Source organism: Anser cygnoides, chromosome 9, assembly GCF_040182565.1.
Source record: "Anser cygnoides isolate HZ-2024a breed goose chromosome 9, Taihu_goose_T2T_genome, whole genome shotgun sequence".
Taxonomy (NCBI): domain Eukaryota; kingdom Metazoa; phylum Chordata; class Aves; order Anseriformes; family Anatidae; genus Anser; species Anser cygnoides.
In genome coordinates, this window is record NC_089881.1 from 20,592,242 (window position 1) to 20,610,508 (window position 18,267).

Here is an 18,267-nt window from a genome sequence, read left to right on the forward strand (position 1 = left end):
ATATCTTTCATATTGAACACCAAGGTCTCCTGTGGAATATGTAATAAAGTACTGCGTTATGTAAAACTTGAGTAAAGCACAACTACAGGAAATCTACACAAAAGATAGAGAAGCTGAAAGTCCACATTTCACATGCAGGGGTTTTTGTTTGTTTTCTCTTCCGAGGTCCTTTCTTTCTCACTACTTTCCATTCAGCACATCAGTAAATCAGAGCTTTGGCTCCTCCTGTGACCAACTAAATAGCCCATTTCACCAAAATGAAATAGTAGAAAGAGCTACATGAAGGAGGTCCAAGGTTGAAGTACTTGATGAGAACAGGGATGGCAGTCGTATTACTTTGGCAATCACGAAGCAGTACAGTCATTCATTCACCATCGGTTTAGAAACAAAACCCTCCAAAAACAACAAAAAAGCAGTAAGACTAGTATACAATTAGTTCCAGAACATCAATCCAAAATGATGCCCTTGCCTTGTCATAAAAAATGGAGTGAAAGATACAAAACGTAAAAAAAATCTGCCTGAGTTATTGTCATAAATATCTTTTTATGTGGTGATTAGGAAAGGAAGACCCCAATACCAAAAACAAGGTCATACAAAGGGTGGTTAAGATACACGAGCAACGCTATTGCTCCCCATCATTCCTCCCCCCAACTAGGTCACGGACAGCAGCCACAGTAAATTCATATGAGAGATTGACTAGGTCAGTTTTGTCTTTCTCTGACAATTACTTGAGGAAGGTAAGGAAAGACTGAAAGAAAATGTCTTTCAGAACCTCCTATGTTAAAAGCAAATACAGTTCTCTGTAATAGACGCACTGAAAAGATTTAGCACCACTTACAGCTCCTAGAACTCCACCGAACTGACTTCTAAATGGCATAAACACGGACTACTGTACTGAGAAGAAGAATGAAAAAGAAATAGTGAAACCCATGATCAATCAATTGCTGTTTTCTCTTGAGACAGAACTTTCAGTAAAAGCCTTTAAAGCATACATTACCTTCCAGAACCAACAACAAAACAACAAGCCCCCAGACAAACAAAAACTTTAAGCATAACACAGTGTTATGCTGCAAGGCCATGCAATGAATGAATGGTCTGACACAGAAATGAAGATGGCATATTCCCAGGTGTTTAGCACAGCATAGGAATATATAGAAAAACAGGGAACGGTTCCAAGTTCAGACAAGCAATTTCTCATGCAACGTCTTTGCAAATGAGGCAAGGAGTGAAAACAGCATAAATAGAAATTTCTGTTCTCACCCATTAATTCCTTTTCTCTGGTGACAGATTAGCAGTGAGGAGTAATCTTTGCACTTACCATTGCTTGCAACTGTTCAAAAAGGTGAAAAGAAAGCCAGTTCAGGGTTACAAACATCAACCTGACTTTTACATCACTTATTAGTGGAAAGTAAAACTACATCTATTATATTTAGGCTATAATTACATAAATATTTTAATAGTTACATAATTTTGTTGCTTAGGCCTGCATGTAACTGCATCAGCTTTACACCAATTTAACTTGCTAAATTTCAGTAAACTGACATGCACAGGAAACTAGAAGAATCAGGCTTTATAACTATGTGTTGTGAACCTTACCCTCTCAGGAGATAGAAAATACTTGATATGTTATGATTCTTTTTGATAGTACATGCTAAAGGTTAATCCTAAAATAGACAAAGAACACAAAGAATGGCCAACTGTATGAGTAAAAAACTCTACTCACAGAAACAAAATAAATGATGTCCATGTTTCCGACAAGGGCCTATATGCCAAGAGGAGATGCTGAACAGCTGAACAGTTCCGTTGCAAGTCTTAAAGATGACGATTTTCAAATCTATCTCTTTTTTTTCTTTCTTTGCGAGCACCTATTAAACTGCCCTTTCAAACAAGACTTTGGTAGACAACATGAACAATGTTCATGTGACATTCCATGAAGATACGGAATTTAAAAGCAGCTCTGACAGTTAAAAACTTCCCTAGCCCTGCTGAACTCGTCACCCCATGAGATAAGCTCTGATTATTAGGAAATATTTTAGACTTTGAAGTCTGCCTTAGAAACATTTATATTCATTTCAACTCACTATCACTGATGCTAAATTCCGGGCTTATCATCTAAAATCTGTGGGTTTGAGTACAAGCATTTGTATAACTTCTGAGTACTCCCATCTTTGTATAACCTTTCTTTCAGAGCTGATACCAAATTGGTGACGGTGGTGATGGACAAACACGCTTTAAAACAGGGCATTAAAGGGCATTAAGTCAACAGATTCTTACTGGTTTCTAGAAAAGTGAATATGAACTCATTCTTTCAACCCAACTGGAGAAATAAGTCTTACAATTGAGTTTAAAACAAGGGCAAAAGGTCTCGAGAAAACACTAACATGGGGGGGAATGATACATTTAAATATCGTATGTTTCTTTTAAATGTTTAAATTCTGCAAACACAATTTCAAGAAAGATACTTCAGCATACTGCTCTCCCAGGAAGAGACCGTACTGCTCTCTACAACTACCTGAAAGTAAGTTGTGAGGAGCTGGGGGTCGGCCTCTTCTCGCAGATAACCAGTGACAGGACCAGAGGGAATGGCCTCAAGTTGCACCAAGGGAGGTTCAGGCTGGAAATGAGGAGACATTTCTTCTCAGAAAGAGCAACCAGGCGTTGGGACGGGTTGTCCAGGGAGGTCGTGGTGTCACCATCCCTGGGGGTGTTCACGAAAAGGTTGGACGTGGTGCTTGGGGACATGGTTTAGTGGGTGACGTTGGTGGTAGGGGGATGGTTGGACCAGATATATTGGAGTGCTTTTCCAACCTTAATGATTCTGTGACTTCCATGATTCTAAGGCAACAGAGATACACATCTGACTTCAGGGATCAGGTGATAACAAAAAGAAATCCTCTCAAGCCACTTGTTCAATTACACTCAGGTCTAAATTTACAAATCTGGATCTACTGGATGGAGTTCTTTCCAAAGTCTCTCAGCCCCACTTTTGAGACATGCAAAAAGAAGATATGAAACTTTTGAAGATTGCACGCATGACTGCGTAGAAGGTGGATCTGAACTGTACTATTTCTACGTTAATAACTGCATACCTGAAACAATATACGGATCTCTCTTTAAGAAGAGAATAACTGCTGTTTTATTTGCCTTCAGAAGTAGTAGATGAAGTACATATTAAAGAATACAAAGAACATTTTTTTAACTTAAAAATATTTTGCCATTTATATTCTTCTATTTATATTCTTCTATTTATATTCTTTAATATTGCCAAAATTATGGTATATTGCTTATTTATTCAGTCATTAATTTCCATAGCCATATGCTTTCTATGTCTATATGCAGCTTGTGTTCAACTTAATTTATAATAAATAAATCTAATAAGTACAAGAGTTATACTCAGATAGTAAAATTCAAAGCCATATATTATCACAGTTGTAATACTGCATTATGACTTCATGTCATCCTTTCTCCTCTAAATTCCATAAAGCAATAAACATCATGTATTATCCATCTGCATAAAAATCCCAGATGGCTTTAGCTAAGAAGTTGAAGTACGTGGATTCCCAGATATATAAGCTTTGTCCAGAAAAAAATATTAACAAACTGATTTCCGAAATGAAGATGTATCATTTGAAATCAAATTGACTGAAATGTTAGGAAGGCACCATTCCAAAGGCTTGAGTCAACACCAGGAGATCTACAAGGAAATGTTGCTTCCTCTTTAAGCACAAGGCACACATCTGCCTTTGAATATGATTTTTTCCCCTCTTGAAGTGCAGTTAAAGAACATGATAATAGCTAATAGCAACGTTAAAGGTATCCTTTTTCCTAGTAGTTATAAACTTTTTCAGAGGCAAAGCCATTTATCATATAACACGACTTGGCCATGAGACATCAACTAACATAATTTCAGAAAAAAAAAAGCGTAAAAAATCCACTTACATGCACGTTATTTATTTAGGGATCCCAGACTTCTGAAGCACTGAGTTTTATTACACTGTTTCTTAGTCTTGAGGCAAAAGGAAAAGTTCATATTTTTCTAAGATTCTTAAAGGGAAAAGACTTGTGCTTACCATATACCTGGTACCCTCTGACTTCTGTCATTTACTTGTCTGATATACTCTGTGAGTAGGCTGTTACATCTCCTTTGGGTTTGTAATAAGTAGTAAAACATTGCCAGAATTTTAAGTACATGCTTTCCTGGGCGTGCAATTCTGTATCAAGAAATCATCGGTCAGTATGTAGTGGAACTCATCACCACAAGATGTTGTGGAAGTTTAGAAGTGGAACGCACCAATCCATGAAATATTCATGATGATAATTAAACAAGATAGGCCAGATTAACGTTCTCCACTTCAGGAAGTCATACCACCACAGACTGACATTTTTGGTAAAGGCATACCAAAGGAAAAGACGACTGCGTACTTGAACCATGCATATGGTTCATGTCGGAGAAGGATGCCAGGCTGACAGGGAACATTTTTTTTCCTGTTCTCATCGTAAATGATGGAGATTTTTTTCCATTTAATAAAAACTTCATGACAGAAGACTAAGCAGATGATCATTTTTTATGAAGTGATAGTCTGTGCATTTTGCTGCACAGTCTCAGGTAGCAATATTTCACCAGTAACAGCACTATGCTATGGTCATGACCTCATTATCATCGGAGAGCTTTACCTGAATAAAAACAGAAGACATGGCTTCTTTTGCTAAAGGTGAATTGTTCCTGTAAAACATACTAAGCAACACACTTAACTATGTTCCTCATGTCACATAAAGGGAATATTCATGTCCTTAAGGTTAAGGTTATGTTTCTATATTCTTCGGAAGCAAAAGCGGAATGCTACAAGCCTCACTGTATCAAGTTTATTCCTCTACTGAGAAATAAACTTTGTCATATTAATAAGATCTCAACCTCTCATAATTAGCAAATTTGTGATGAATTGCATCACACTGAGAACGAACAAAAAAATGAAAATAGTGAAAATTTCTCTTTATCATATGCTGTATCACCCATCCTTCCAACACTTTTATTTTTTTGGCTAAGGCAAAAGGTGTGTTTTAAAGATGCTCCCCCTAATGCCAAGTGAAGTACTGTGCAAAAATGATACTTGATTTCTTGGATCTTTTAAAACAAGATTAAATGGGATTGCTGTTCCATGTAGTTCTCACATGAAAAAGGAGGCTAGTTTACAATCATCCTAATGCAAAATGAATGCCTTCCCTTTACCTCACTTTTTAAGCTTCATGTTTTAAGTCTCTTATTCTGGAGCCACCTTACATTGCTGGGCACAACCTGCATCTGATACTGCGAACAGCAGATCCAGCGTACCACACGTGTCCATGACACCCTGCATTGCTAGGAGTGCATGGTTATTGAGAGAGAGCAACATCTACGGCAGGCAGATGTGTGCTAATTTATAATTTGTCAGAAAGGTTTCTTAAAATTGGAATCCAAGAATCACCTGAACCAGCGGATTTGGACTTGCCTTTTTCTGTTACACACCGTAATATGATAAACAGGGATGGGACATGTTCAGGCGGTTAAGTGGATTAAGTGCTATCTTTTTTTCCTCTGAGATCACAGCAGGAGGCCAGACTGAAATGAGTTGTCAGGTCAGTTCCCCAGTGGACAGTTTATATCATAAAGCCATCACATATAACTGAATACAGCTATAAAAGGCAACATAATCACTTCCTACTCTCAAGAAAACCAAGATTGACTTAGAAATGAAAAATATGCTTCCTGCTAGTGACAGGGTGGTCTCGCTAGGTCACCCCAAGGTCACTTCTGAGGCTGCGTGGTAGGAGCTCTCACGACGGCTGCATAGCAATTTGCAGGGGAAAACCATAAATAACAGGTTGGACCGTCAGTGCAGGCACTCCTCCAACCTTCGCAGAATGCAAATATTCCGTCCTACTCCTAAATTATTACCTGTACCTAGACATAACCGGGCGGTGCCCTGACAAACCTTGGCCAATGCACATACCAGGATTATTTACAATTACAAGACTATCACCAGCAACAATATTTTATGATTTTTTTTTAACCTGATCAAGAACCTGATTTTTAGAGCAATTTGAAGTGTAAAAGCAATGTGAAATTTTCAACTATCAATGAAAGGTTACTTGTTATTGTATGGAATCCTAAGCTGGTTTTCGAAAGCAGCCCCCAACCAATTTTAACTTAACGTTACAGAGACTGTGCTGTTGCAACTTCGATTTTCATCTCCCAGCGAACATCAGGAAGCCCAGGAATCCTTTCGCATGCAACATTCATGGTTGGCTGTTTGTATCAAAAAGCACTGGATTATTTTTTTTCCTTCCAATATCACCATGAATTATCACAATTTCAATTTCAAATATGGAGAATTAACTGTTTTCAGAAGGTTGCTTAGAATCGCTTCAATACTGAAAAAAAAAAACCACCACCACCACCAAAAAACAACAGCACGAAAGAAACAAAACAAAACACAAAAGCCAAACTCACATAGAAACATCAGAACATAGCAGAAGGACATGTAAGCTTGAGCAAATTGCCATTTATTTAGACCTGGATCTAGAGTAACAGAGAAGAAAAATTTAACTTTGTTGGGCATGTTATTGTCTGGGAATTAACCACTCAGACCTAAAGATGAAATTAAAGTGCAATTTAATTTAAATTGCATTTAATCCAATATGAATTAAAATTTCATATTGAAATGCACCATCAAGGGAAAGAAAGAGCAAATGAAAAGATAGAATGCCAAAAGCACCCTTCCACCTCTCAAAAAAAAGAAAAAAAAAAGACCTCCTAAAACCCTGCAGACAAGCAGTTATATATTTTACCCAGCTATGTTCCACAAAATTCAGCTACAGATGATCTGAAAGGAGTGCATTAAATAACCCTAGGGAAAATAATCAAAAATTCTATAGGCTATAGAATATAAAGTATCAAAACCTAATCCCACTGACACCAATGAAAAGGTTGGCTATCAGCATTCAGCAAGACCGCATTTTTACTCAAAGTTCAGATCACAATGCAAACTACGGGTGTATTTGAAAGGGCAGAATTCAGATTTTCATACATAAATCACTAGTGCTGATTTTGTGAACCAATTCTCATAGATGAATTTCTAAAGCCATGCAGAACAAGTGCCATTCCAGCCAAATTCTGGACCTGGCTACATTTCCTAAACTGTAGGACCAGCTTCAAAGCTATTTCTATTCACAGAACCCTCAGGGTTACTGAAACATTTTTCGCTTAGCTATGCTAACTCAGATGCATTTCAAAGTACAGATTAAACAAAACAAACAAACAAAAAAAAGAGCAACAAGGCATGAGTAGTTAAGTAGCAGTAATTTGCAGTGTCCTGATTTATCGAAGAAAATGTTGATACCAGGAACAGAACTATTTACTTCTGTAATCTGTTAAATAACAGCTTTACCCAGTTTCTTCAAGAGTGATTTTGATACCTTTCAAATCAATTCTCAGATATGTAAATAAAGAAATTGATTATGAAGAAATAATTACTTTGAAACAAGAAAAAAAGACTAAAAAAGCCTGGAAAGGCTACCCCTTTAACAGCATAACCTCTTTTTAATAAAACCATAAACCCGTAATTACTACAGAACATGGTGTACAATGCAAATGTACAATGAGGGGTGTACTTAAAAAGAAAAAGAAAACTTGTCTGAAGAAAAACAACCTTGTCCTCTGGTCGCTATAAATTTAAGAAATAACCAGCATGTATGCTGCTGGGCTGTAATTATCCCTTGCAGACTTGTTTGGGTGGGTGGTCGGGATGATGAAGGGCATGGGTTGCATTGCTCCACCTCTGTCAGTATCTGCTGCTTTCACAGAACCTCCAAGCAGAGAGGCCAGGCAGAACGAGGCTCTGTATCTCTACTCCTCTGTATCTCTACTCCTCATCTCTACTCAAAGCTTTTATAAACTCCATTTTCTTTTGCACTTTTTTCAGCTGTTGTTGAAATCGAACAGTATGGCCTGGAAACACCCGAGATGAAAATAGGCCCAGATAATTTGTCTGTCATTGGCTCTTTTGTGAAGCCCAAGTTCAACAAACGTGAAGGGCCAGCTCAATTAGCGGCTTGGGCAGAAAAAAAAAAAAAAAGACCTATAATTCCTTATATATAAGCAGCAGAAAAAGTGCTAAGGCCACTGCAGAAGTCTGGCTAGTGCATACTGCATCTGCAGAAAACCAGATGTGAAAGGTTTAGACTTTCTGATGGAAAGAGAAGGTGCGTCTTTCCCATTGCCCTGCACACAGCGGCTGATCAGTTGTGTGGATCTAAGGCTGCGAGGTACAAATTGAGGCAATGGATTTCTTTGCTCTGCTCTGCTTCAGAACAATTGCCTCACAGCAAAGCCATTTCACTTGACTTTGCACCATTTATCAGGACACAGCACTCAGTAAATTGGATGATTGCATTTACTACTCACTTTTTAAGGGCTTGATAAAATAGAAAATTATGCTTGGGCTTCACACCTCTAAAATCCGACAAGAGCTTCAGAAGACCCCAGAATCAAATTTTTTTAATGAGTCAGCCGCCCTCCATTTCTTAATGGAAGCAGCCACTTACACTCTCACTCAATTTAAGCGTATTGTATTAATAGGAGGAGACCTGCTATAAAATGGTCATCCTACTCCCTCAGGAAGCAGTGATTCATAATAGGAGCTGGACTAATTTTTCAACAGATGAATTTAACGTTGTGCAATTAAACAGCCAATTGAATATGTGAATATTTAGAATTATTTTCAGAAGAGAAAAACTCGTGCTCAGCATTACTGAAAATAACAGGACTATACACCCATTAAAATAGCTAAGAATTTAGTGTTTGATTCAGCACAGGGACTTCAGGAATTTCTGTATCACTCCAGAAGTAAGAGAGAGAATAGGAACTAGAGCTGGGAATACGGGTGTGCATGCAAAATAGCAGTGACAACTCAAAACCTTCTGGAAAAATTCTGTGGCATCAGAATTGCAGAATAATCAATACCTACCTTTTCTTATTAACTTGTATGTCCCCATGTTTACTCTGCTAATAGAACACTTTTCCTTCCATCCAAACATACCCAGGGTTTTGTAATGAAAATGAAATGAGTAGTAACCCAACGTCCTTTTACTGATGCAACCAAAATGTTAATTGCTAGAGAATATCAACAAGCTGTGCTACAGTTGCGCTTCCTCCGGGACATCAGTTGCTCTTCTCCTACCTCACACCTTACATATTCATCTTTCTGCTTACAAGAGTCAATTACTTTCCCCCAATTTTGCTGCCTAAATAAGAAATTATTTCTCTACTTTTATTTGCTGCAGTGCATTTGACTAAAGGCATAAGAACAAATTTTTGTCAACTATTTCATATTCATATTTTTAAGCTGTTTTAGAAGTTTGCAAATAAAACTTAAAAATTATTGACTTCAGGTTGAAACATTAAGTAATGAATCTGTGTGGAGAGACTTTTTTTTTTTTTTTTTAAAACCTCAGGTACGTGTAACTCAATGGGCTGGGGGTGAATTCCTCAGTCACCCAAACCCAGAACAGATTGATGACATCAAGGCAGGGTGTCTCCACGTTTCTCTAATTAGCTGTTATAGCTTGTCCCTTCTGTTCAAAAGAAGGAAATATTGTTGCCAGTCAAAACAGGAGGAATGTAACTGAAGTACATCTATCAATCATTTAAATTTGATATGCTTTCAGGTGAAGGAAGACCCACGCTCTTTCTTCAGAACAAACAAAATTTCTCAGTAATCACGAAACAAAATAGGTTGTGTATTGTCATTCCATGAGTCATGACATTGGGAAGAGGTAAATAGGTGACCAAAAGCATCATCAGAAGCAGGATTGATGGCAGTGTGGAAACTCAATTACATAAACAGCTTTTTCATACAGACTACTTTCCAGTAAATTTTGTGAAGGCCTTGGTGCAGAAGGTTTTTTGGTATAGGTAGTGGAGAAAGAAAAAAAAAAAGAGAAAAGTAGCCTTTTTCAGACTGGAGTGTTTCTAATGGATGAAAGAAGCTGAGAATGGGAAGGTTAGGAACAGGAGCAATCTAAACCTGATAATATTTGGGGGGAGGGGGGCTAAAGAACACCAATAAACGCAAGAGACTTGAAGGAGGGTATCTCCTATAAACTCAGGGCATACAAAGGCTAACGGAAAAGCCCTGCTGGGCACATTCCCGGCACAAAGGGCAAAATTAACAGGATTTACATGCAGGGTTGCATGGTGCAGTCCTGGAAAACATTACTGAGGAAAATTATCAGATTTTTATACTTGAAATCCTTAAAATAGATAAAGAATTATTAGGAGTGAGATATAAGCTCGTCTCCCCTAAGGAATGGGCTATATAATCCCTTCAGATCCAAATCTCCAGGTCCAGTTTTATATGTTTCTATAACTTTTATTCATACAACCTACACCTCTGGCCCCAATTTCCAAGGGCTTCAAGAAGGGATATAATATCATTATATATCCCACAGCACTCACATGGGAAATAGCTATATAAACTCTTTATATGCCTTGGAAAAAAAATTCTTCCTACAAAATAAAAAAACAGCATCCTTTATAATGAAACATATACCAGGTGTTTAAGATCCCTGAAAAACTACGTAGTTTATGAATATATACACGCATGTATATTCATTCATATGGATACACACATATATACACATATGTATATAAGAGGGGGAGGGAGGGAGAGATTCCTAGTTAAATGGCAATTTCAAATGTCATCTTTACAGTTATATCTGCTAGCCATAAAATGTGCCAGATAGAAGAATACAAACTTCAAAAGAAAGAAAAAAAAGAAAAACAATGTAGAAATAGAAATGTGCAGTGACTTTTTCCAAAGTAAATTGATTTAAAATGCAATTTTTAAATAGAAACCTTTTTGCAACTGGCTTTTATTCTAAGACTGTTTTCCATTTCCTAAATCCTTGTAAGTGCCAACCAATAACCTCTGCATAAAGATGCAAGCATCCACACTTCTAAACTTTATGACAGTTAAAAATCAATTGTATGAATATTTATGAAGACTTTAAATTATTAAAATAAATACAGATATTTACACATTAGAACAACATCTTCATTTAATGCATGTGAAAAACATGTTAATATGTGAACACTGTAAAGATGAAGTGGTTTGGCCTTCAGGGCATTTGTTACTCTATTAAAAGTTAATTTAGGATAGAAATTATGTCTTTTCCTCGAATCCCAAAACCAAAAGATTAAATCACGATCAAGACTCACCACATTCTTCAAAAAATGAATCTGGTCATGATATTTCCAGAGGGTGAATATTGAAATTACTGTGCAGTTCTTCCTGAAAAAAGACACCCTCCTCTGGCTTCTTTTATGTGTTCACAGTCATGACATATATTCAGACAAGCTTTAGGGCAGAGCAGCTGTGTGCTAGTGAGGTGGTTTAATCAGTCTTTTTGTCACCACACATTTTATGCTATTGGAAGAGGATGTTTCTGTCTACAAACACAGCAGGCAGCTCAAGCTGCTCTTTCCAAGAAAGGTATTTTATATCACAAAAGTGATTTGCTTAACCACTGGTAATAAGTTTCATTATCTTTCCCCACATTTATGGATCCTTCTTATCCAAGGACATAGCGAGTGTGCTCTGACCTACTACTGGATGTAACTAGCTCCTGAAGTTCACCAGTGATCCCAATACCCTGAGTTCCACCAGAACGTAATTTCTGCAACTGTGGCACATTTTCCTTATAGCCAGAATGCCAGACGGCCATCACTTTGAATTGAAAGGTGTGAGAAAACAAGTATAAACAAAACACCTTTTCTCTGGAAAAGCTGGTTCCAGAAGATGAGCTTCATTTCCATTTTAAATTTGTCTAGTTTCAGCTTTCTCCTTAAGAAAGCTTTACTTGTTCCAAATCCATCCCCCTCTTTACTCAGCAATAATCTGGCTCTTAAAAATGTCTCGGTCTGTAGCCACAAAATCACTTTAAGAGTCGCCACAGTACTTTAAAAATTGTCCATGATGTTATTCAGTGCTGTGCCTGGTAGCAAAAGACTACTAGCATCACAGCCATACCAAGGTAGTCCATCATACGAGTACTCGTTGTATGTCCCCCTGCTCAGTCAACTGCCTCTTCTTGTGTTGCTACAGGACAGCATCAAGGCAAATGCTGGGAGTCGTAAATTCCTAAACCTTTCGGTTGCCTTTGAAAATGACTCTGCCTTTTCCATACTATAACTTCCTCCAGCCCTTGAGGAAGGGCTATCACATCTATCATTCTTTTCTCCCACTTTTAACATCCATTTTAAAACAAACATGATAAATACTGCCAGTAACATTATTTTCCCCAAAATATTCAAATTTCTATCACTTGGGCATATTCTATGAAATATACCCTCGACAACTGTTTATTTATTTTATTTATTTATTTTACCACCACATGCTTTTTTTTTTTTTCCACATGCACGATAAAAGTACTGAAGTGTTCTTCAGTTTTCACGGTGGACTTTCTGTCAGCAGCAGTTTATCATTTCTTTCAGCCTTTTTCCAATGGACACAATAGGGAGAGAAAGAATAGGTGAGACTTAAAAATAAATAAATAAAATGAAAACACAAAAGGCGAGAATAGGAAGGACACAGAAAAACAGTCTAGAAGGCAGTAAAAGAGAGAGAAGCAAAAGGCATACCCATGCAAAGGAAAATGCAAAACTGAAAAACAAAGATCAGAAATTGTTTTACGAAGATAAAACCTCTTTAGGCATCTCGGTGCAGCATCTATAAAAATAAGACCCAAATCCCAAGTAAGATATTTGTATAATATAAAGTAATAATAATACTGAGAAATTAAAAAGCATTAAAATGTGAAAGATGCAAGTTAAATACAGAAATTAGAAAGAAAACCGGTAAAAAATATGTATATAGTGACAGCTCTGCTATGAAGTAGTGTTCTGTTTTAATGTGATGTAAGACCAAGCACGTGGACAACGGAGATAAGGAAAATATAGGCAGAGGGAAGCATCTGCTAAAATAGACTCAGTAAATACAGAAACAAAATTTAGGGGGAAAAGAGACAAAAAGTGGATTCAGCGGTGAGATATGGGCCCACTTAGACTAGGAGGACTTGCTGTTTAATGCAATCTTTCTCTTTTATTTCAAATATTCCTTATGAAAGAAGACTATTTCTATCCTATCACATATTTTCCTCATACTTTTAAAAGATTATGGCCATTTCACAGCCAAAGAGACACAATCTATATCCTAAAAAAAACCAAAAAGGCAGTTTACAACCTCAAAAAGAAGAAATAACAAAAAAAGGGCAAACTTGCCACCTGCGTGAGCAGAACATAAAACGTGGGTTTGATGGATTGCTGTTTTTTGTTGTTTATTTTGTTTTCTCCTCAAGACTTCAGTAAGCATTATTAAACTGACATCAAATATGTTTGGGTGCCCTGCCATCTTAGTTCAGATCAGGACTCATCTACTTTTCCAAAAGCATCCATTTTGCATGTTCAGAGAGCGTTAAGCGATATGAACCAATGTGTGGGGAGTGGTGACGATCAGAAAAAGTCAGAATTTTTGGCATGTATAAGAGGCAGAATGTTTGCAGGGCACATAGGTGGCAGAACTAGTCACCCTCATTTTAAAAACTATTAGAAAACTGTAATTCCCCAGAAACAGTAGGCTAATTCTCACTTTCTTCACAAAGGAGCTAACGATGAAAAAACACCTTTAATTAATAAATAGTGTTGGCACTACTTTGGTAACAATCTGCTGTAAATGAAACTCTTAATTGCCACAGAACAGGAAAAGTAGATGAACACCATTAGTACACTTCAGCTACCAATTAGCATTTACTCCTTTGGACCAGACTGCAGCAGATCCAGAGTAAAAGCTCCTGAGATGTGCCCAGTCCTCAGCCCCAACAGTGTTGCCCTCCTCCTTCAGCTGTACTACTTGGTAATTCAGTCGTGCAAGTACTTACTTGGCAAGTACATACAGGAACAGAATTAAATTGGTAAAAAGTCCATTTCAAAGACACTGTAGACAATGCTATTACAGCAAACTTTGCATCTCTATCAAATTCCTACATTATGAGCCCCAACTGCCATTTCATTATTTTTGTCAGTCAGCATTGAAATGCAGTGCAAGATCTATGGGTGGAAATAATGCACAACAGCCAAGTTCCAACAATGATAACTGACCTTTCACGAGCATAATTAGATTGCATCTAAATAATTTAGACAAAGAGCTAAAGCTGCTCAGTTGAAAACAGCATTTTTTATTGAGACAAATATTATTCCTATAGAAAAAATATTAAGTGCTTATTTTCTGAACCTGTGTTGTGGTCCCCAATTGGTCTTTCTATGGCCGACAAAGCAGATCCTAATTCTGTTAATTATAAGATCTGGAGTTATTGTTGTTTTATAATTGCTTCTGTGGATTGAGAATGAATTGTTTAATTATTTATTGGGCTAGTGTATTTTCTGAAAGGCAAAACAGCATTCTGTTTATAAAATATTAGCAATAGAAGGCCGTTGACATTCAGAGTTTAAATGTTTTATATGTTCAGTCTATTATATCTAATGTGCCAGTGGACTATTGAGCACAACCTCTGCGCTCTCTGCCAGGGCTGGACTTACAGGAGAATGAGCAGACGCATACACATGTAACCCTCTCCACATAATTGCAACCAAAGAAAATGAAAGAAAAGAAGGACATGGTGCTCATTCTGACCTGCTGGTAGCCCATCCACAGGCCAGTAAATCCCTGTGATTTTACAGGAGTGCCTGGCCATTCATGGCAGGGAGAATAAACGCCTATCCGTGCATCTCAAGGTACACAGCAGAAACGCCACGGAAATTAGTGCTGTTCTCCAGCTTATGCCGTCCCTTTCTTCCCTATGAGGTGGTAAGGATGGCAGAAAGAGCTAGGAAGACAATAGCTCCTGAGACCTGCTCCACGGAGCACGGCTACAATCTAGTTCTGATGTCATTTCTTTAACAAATCCATAACCAACAGTATTAGTTCGCCTGTAGCGTTTGCTGTCGCTTACAACCTCACAATCTCAGTGCTTGCAGCAGCACATCTGTAGCGAGACCAAAAGCCCTGGGGTTTAGACACAGCCCACAGGGACTGGAAAGACCCCGTAAGCTGAAGGTCAGGTAATCACACACTGTGCTCTGCTTCTTCTCCCAGCACGCTTAACCTACAGCCAGCAGGCCAAGCACCACATACAATAATGTGGAAACAAGATTTCAACAGCGTTATATGTACAGTTTTAGCAAAGATCCAAGTATTCCTAATCTCGGCTGCTTTTTTCCCCTCATATTTTATTATTTCTTTTAGAGATTTCTTTATTTGCCAAATGGTTGGTAGTACACCTGTGAAAACACAGCATCGTACTGGGGCACTGTAAGATATGCAGCAAAATAAATAACATGTAAAAAGTGCTGTGGATCCAAGTGGCTAGCATTAACAAAGAATCTGAATGCCAGTAAATCCTGACTTGTTGGGGTAGAATGAAAATGGATAGTTTTGGTATTTTGAAACTCAAAAAAGAAATAAATAATTCAGTTAAAATACACCAAGCGTAAGACTAACCTTATAAAGTAAAGGTGATTGTCCTAGCTTCAAAAGTGCAATTTTTTTGGTCACGTTTGTAATGGCTTGAATCCGGATCAAGTCTTCTATGGTCCCATACTGTATATCAACGAGTTCTGCCTGTAAAGAGAAGACAAAATTCAGATTATATCTACAACCATGCATTAGTGAGGGTGCTCCTTCCACAGAACCGAAGTTGTCTGAAGGAGCGCAAGGTGCTGGGCTGAGTTCTGCGAGTACCTTAACCCCATTTCCTAGTCATGGCAATAGGAATACTTGTAATAGCAAAGAGCTTGAGAACTAAATCTGACAAATACATTGCTGCCTTTTAGTTTTGAATCACAATTCCTCAATTGTGATAGAAAATACCATTCCCCCCCCCCCCCCCCCATAAATGGTGCTGATTATGATGAGAATTTCCCCTCATTAGCTACAGGAATGCATCTAAAATCATGTAAGGGATAACAACTAACCTCTACTTATTTTCTTGAAAGGAGATGGAGTCTCGTAAAGCATTTCAGGAAAGAGTGAATGATTATACAGACCACATGACAACATCTAAAGATACATAACACTACCAATACAAAGTTTTAATTAGGGGATCTCGTATGATCCTTAAACAACCTTGCTTAACTGTTGAAGTATTTTCTTATCAGCTATCCAAGCATTAGATAACCACATTTACAACTGGTTACACCACTCTGATGCTTAAACTTTTCTATTAATACTTATTTTTTTATATTATGTAGAACCACTTCCAACCAACTACAAAATGTTTAAAGCATGAAGATGTTCAGCACTTCAGTTTGGACAGTGCAAGAGTATGTAGGCTAAGTTATTATTCAGTGTCAAGCATTGGCTGTAAAGGAAAAAAAACTCCAAGAGGAGTTCTCAAGGATCTAACATGCATACATAAATAGACTTACAAGTAAACATAAATAGATTTATAAATATGTAAGTGCACATATAGATTAATAAATATACACAAAATTTAAGAATGACCAAGGGCATTTTTCTCACACATTTATAGCACTAAATTCTGGCAAAGACCACGTATGAGGATAATTTTTTTTTTTAAAATGTTGTGAAGTTTTCAGTACATCATAAACGACATTCTGGTACCTCTAAATTCCTTACACAGCATTCACATGAAATACAAACACAAGAAAACACAAGAATCTTACATGAGTGTTTAAAATTTAAAATGAGATGAGCAGTACAAGATGGAAAAGCTTCTCTTTCAGTTCAGTTTCAGTAACTATGGACTCACTGCCAAAGGCAACAGTTCTGGTTTTGGACATTTCACACAAGCTGTTTAAATTCTAGCAACAGTTATTCTGGCTATGTAGGATGTGTGAAATTTTACTAGATTCCTAAAGATGTGTATTTTAGGAAAGCATTTATCCTTATACAATTCTATCTGAAAATTATGAGTTTGTGCCTTAACATTTAAGATGAATTCATATATATATATATTTTCCAAAGTCTCTGTTCTTAAATGCATTCTTTAAAATTTTCAAGTTAGCAAGTTCCTAAGTCTGTAATATGTCATCAGTGCTGTGTAAACCAGATATTTAGAAAGCTCAGCCAAAGTAATAAAGTGCTTCTGCAACAGGCAAACATCCGATTTAACAACAAATACTGAAACATAGGAACAGAAAATCTGGCACTTCATACAGGGTTTTATTATTATTTTATAAATATATGGGTTTTTAATGTCTAAAGAACATGAAAACTATTTCATATAAAATTCAAATGGTGACTATAGGCTGAAATGCAATATAAATTTTCCTGTGTGATCACCATATCTGAAATGCATGAAAAAATCAAGAGGATTAGTTTTGATACTATTAGAAACTATTTTATAATTTTACCTAATTTAATACTCCTATCTGAAAAGATCTCACAGAAGTAACCTGGTTATACACAGTTCATCTCAAATGAGGAAAGGGAATTAATCGGCATACTTCCTTGAAGTTCACACAATTTTTGCCTTATTTTGTAGATCTCAGCTTTATTTTAATTTGTACCTACAGCTGTGTCAATAGGTACACTGGAGCGTAATAATTATTAGTCTCAAAAGTCTTACAGCTTGAGAGGTTATACATAGGCTGATTTCTGGGAAGACCTCTAATCTAACTCCTTTGGACCCAGTGCCTTTCCCACTTACCCTCAAGCAAACTGAAAATCAGAGCTTTCATCAGTCATATGAGAACCTACACTGACTTTTCCTGAGGCAAAATCAATACACAAAGATATGACATAATGAAGTATCAAACCATTTGCTTCTACAGTACAACTGTGTGAAAATGAGATGCCTGCCCACATTCATGTGCCTCTTCTCTTCGCATCATTTTTGCCAGCTGCTCCTCGAGGGTGCTATCCACCACTCTGTAAACAAGAAAACTACGTTTGCACAATTATTAATACATTTAGCAACTGCCCTTGGATATTCTTCGTTAATTTATGGATACAAACTGCTTCTTCAAGAGCTGTTCACTGGTCCTTCCCAGGCAACATATGCACTTAACAAGAGCAGACTAAATAAAAGGCCCTACAAAAGCAGAGCTCACTTTTTAATTCTGTGAGAACTCAAATTTTACTCCTTGTTACCCCAAACACTGCGGACCATGTTCTTTGCTCCAAATGTTAAAAGTAAGCCCCAACACCAAAGCTA

General features: G+C 37.2%; 1 protein-coding gene across 13 annotated transcripts in view; it reads right to left on the bottom strand.

Annotated features, from left to right (window-relative positions):
* The window catches only part of NAALADL2 (N-acetylated alpha-linked acidic dipeptidase like 2), a 439,850-nt gene that overhangs the window by 160,489 nt on the left and 261,094 nt on the right, over positions 1–18,267 (bottom strand). For all 13 annotated transcript variants that reach the window (XR_010833438.1, XM_067001999.1, XM_067001993.1 and 10 more), the window contains one exon: positions 15,591–15,710. Coding sequence is in view for 12 of the 13 variants with exons in the window: in XM_067001999.1 (XP_066858100.1) it covers positions 15,591–15,710 (120 nt within the window). In the remaining variant the exon portion in view is untranslated. The remainder of the gene's footprint in view (positions 1–15,590; positions 15,711–18,267) is intronic.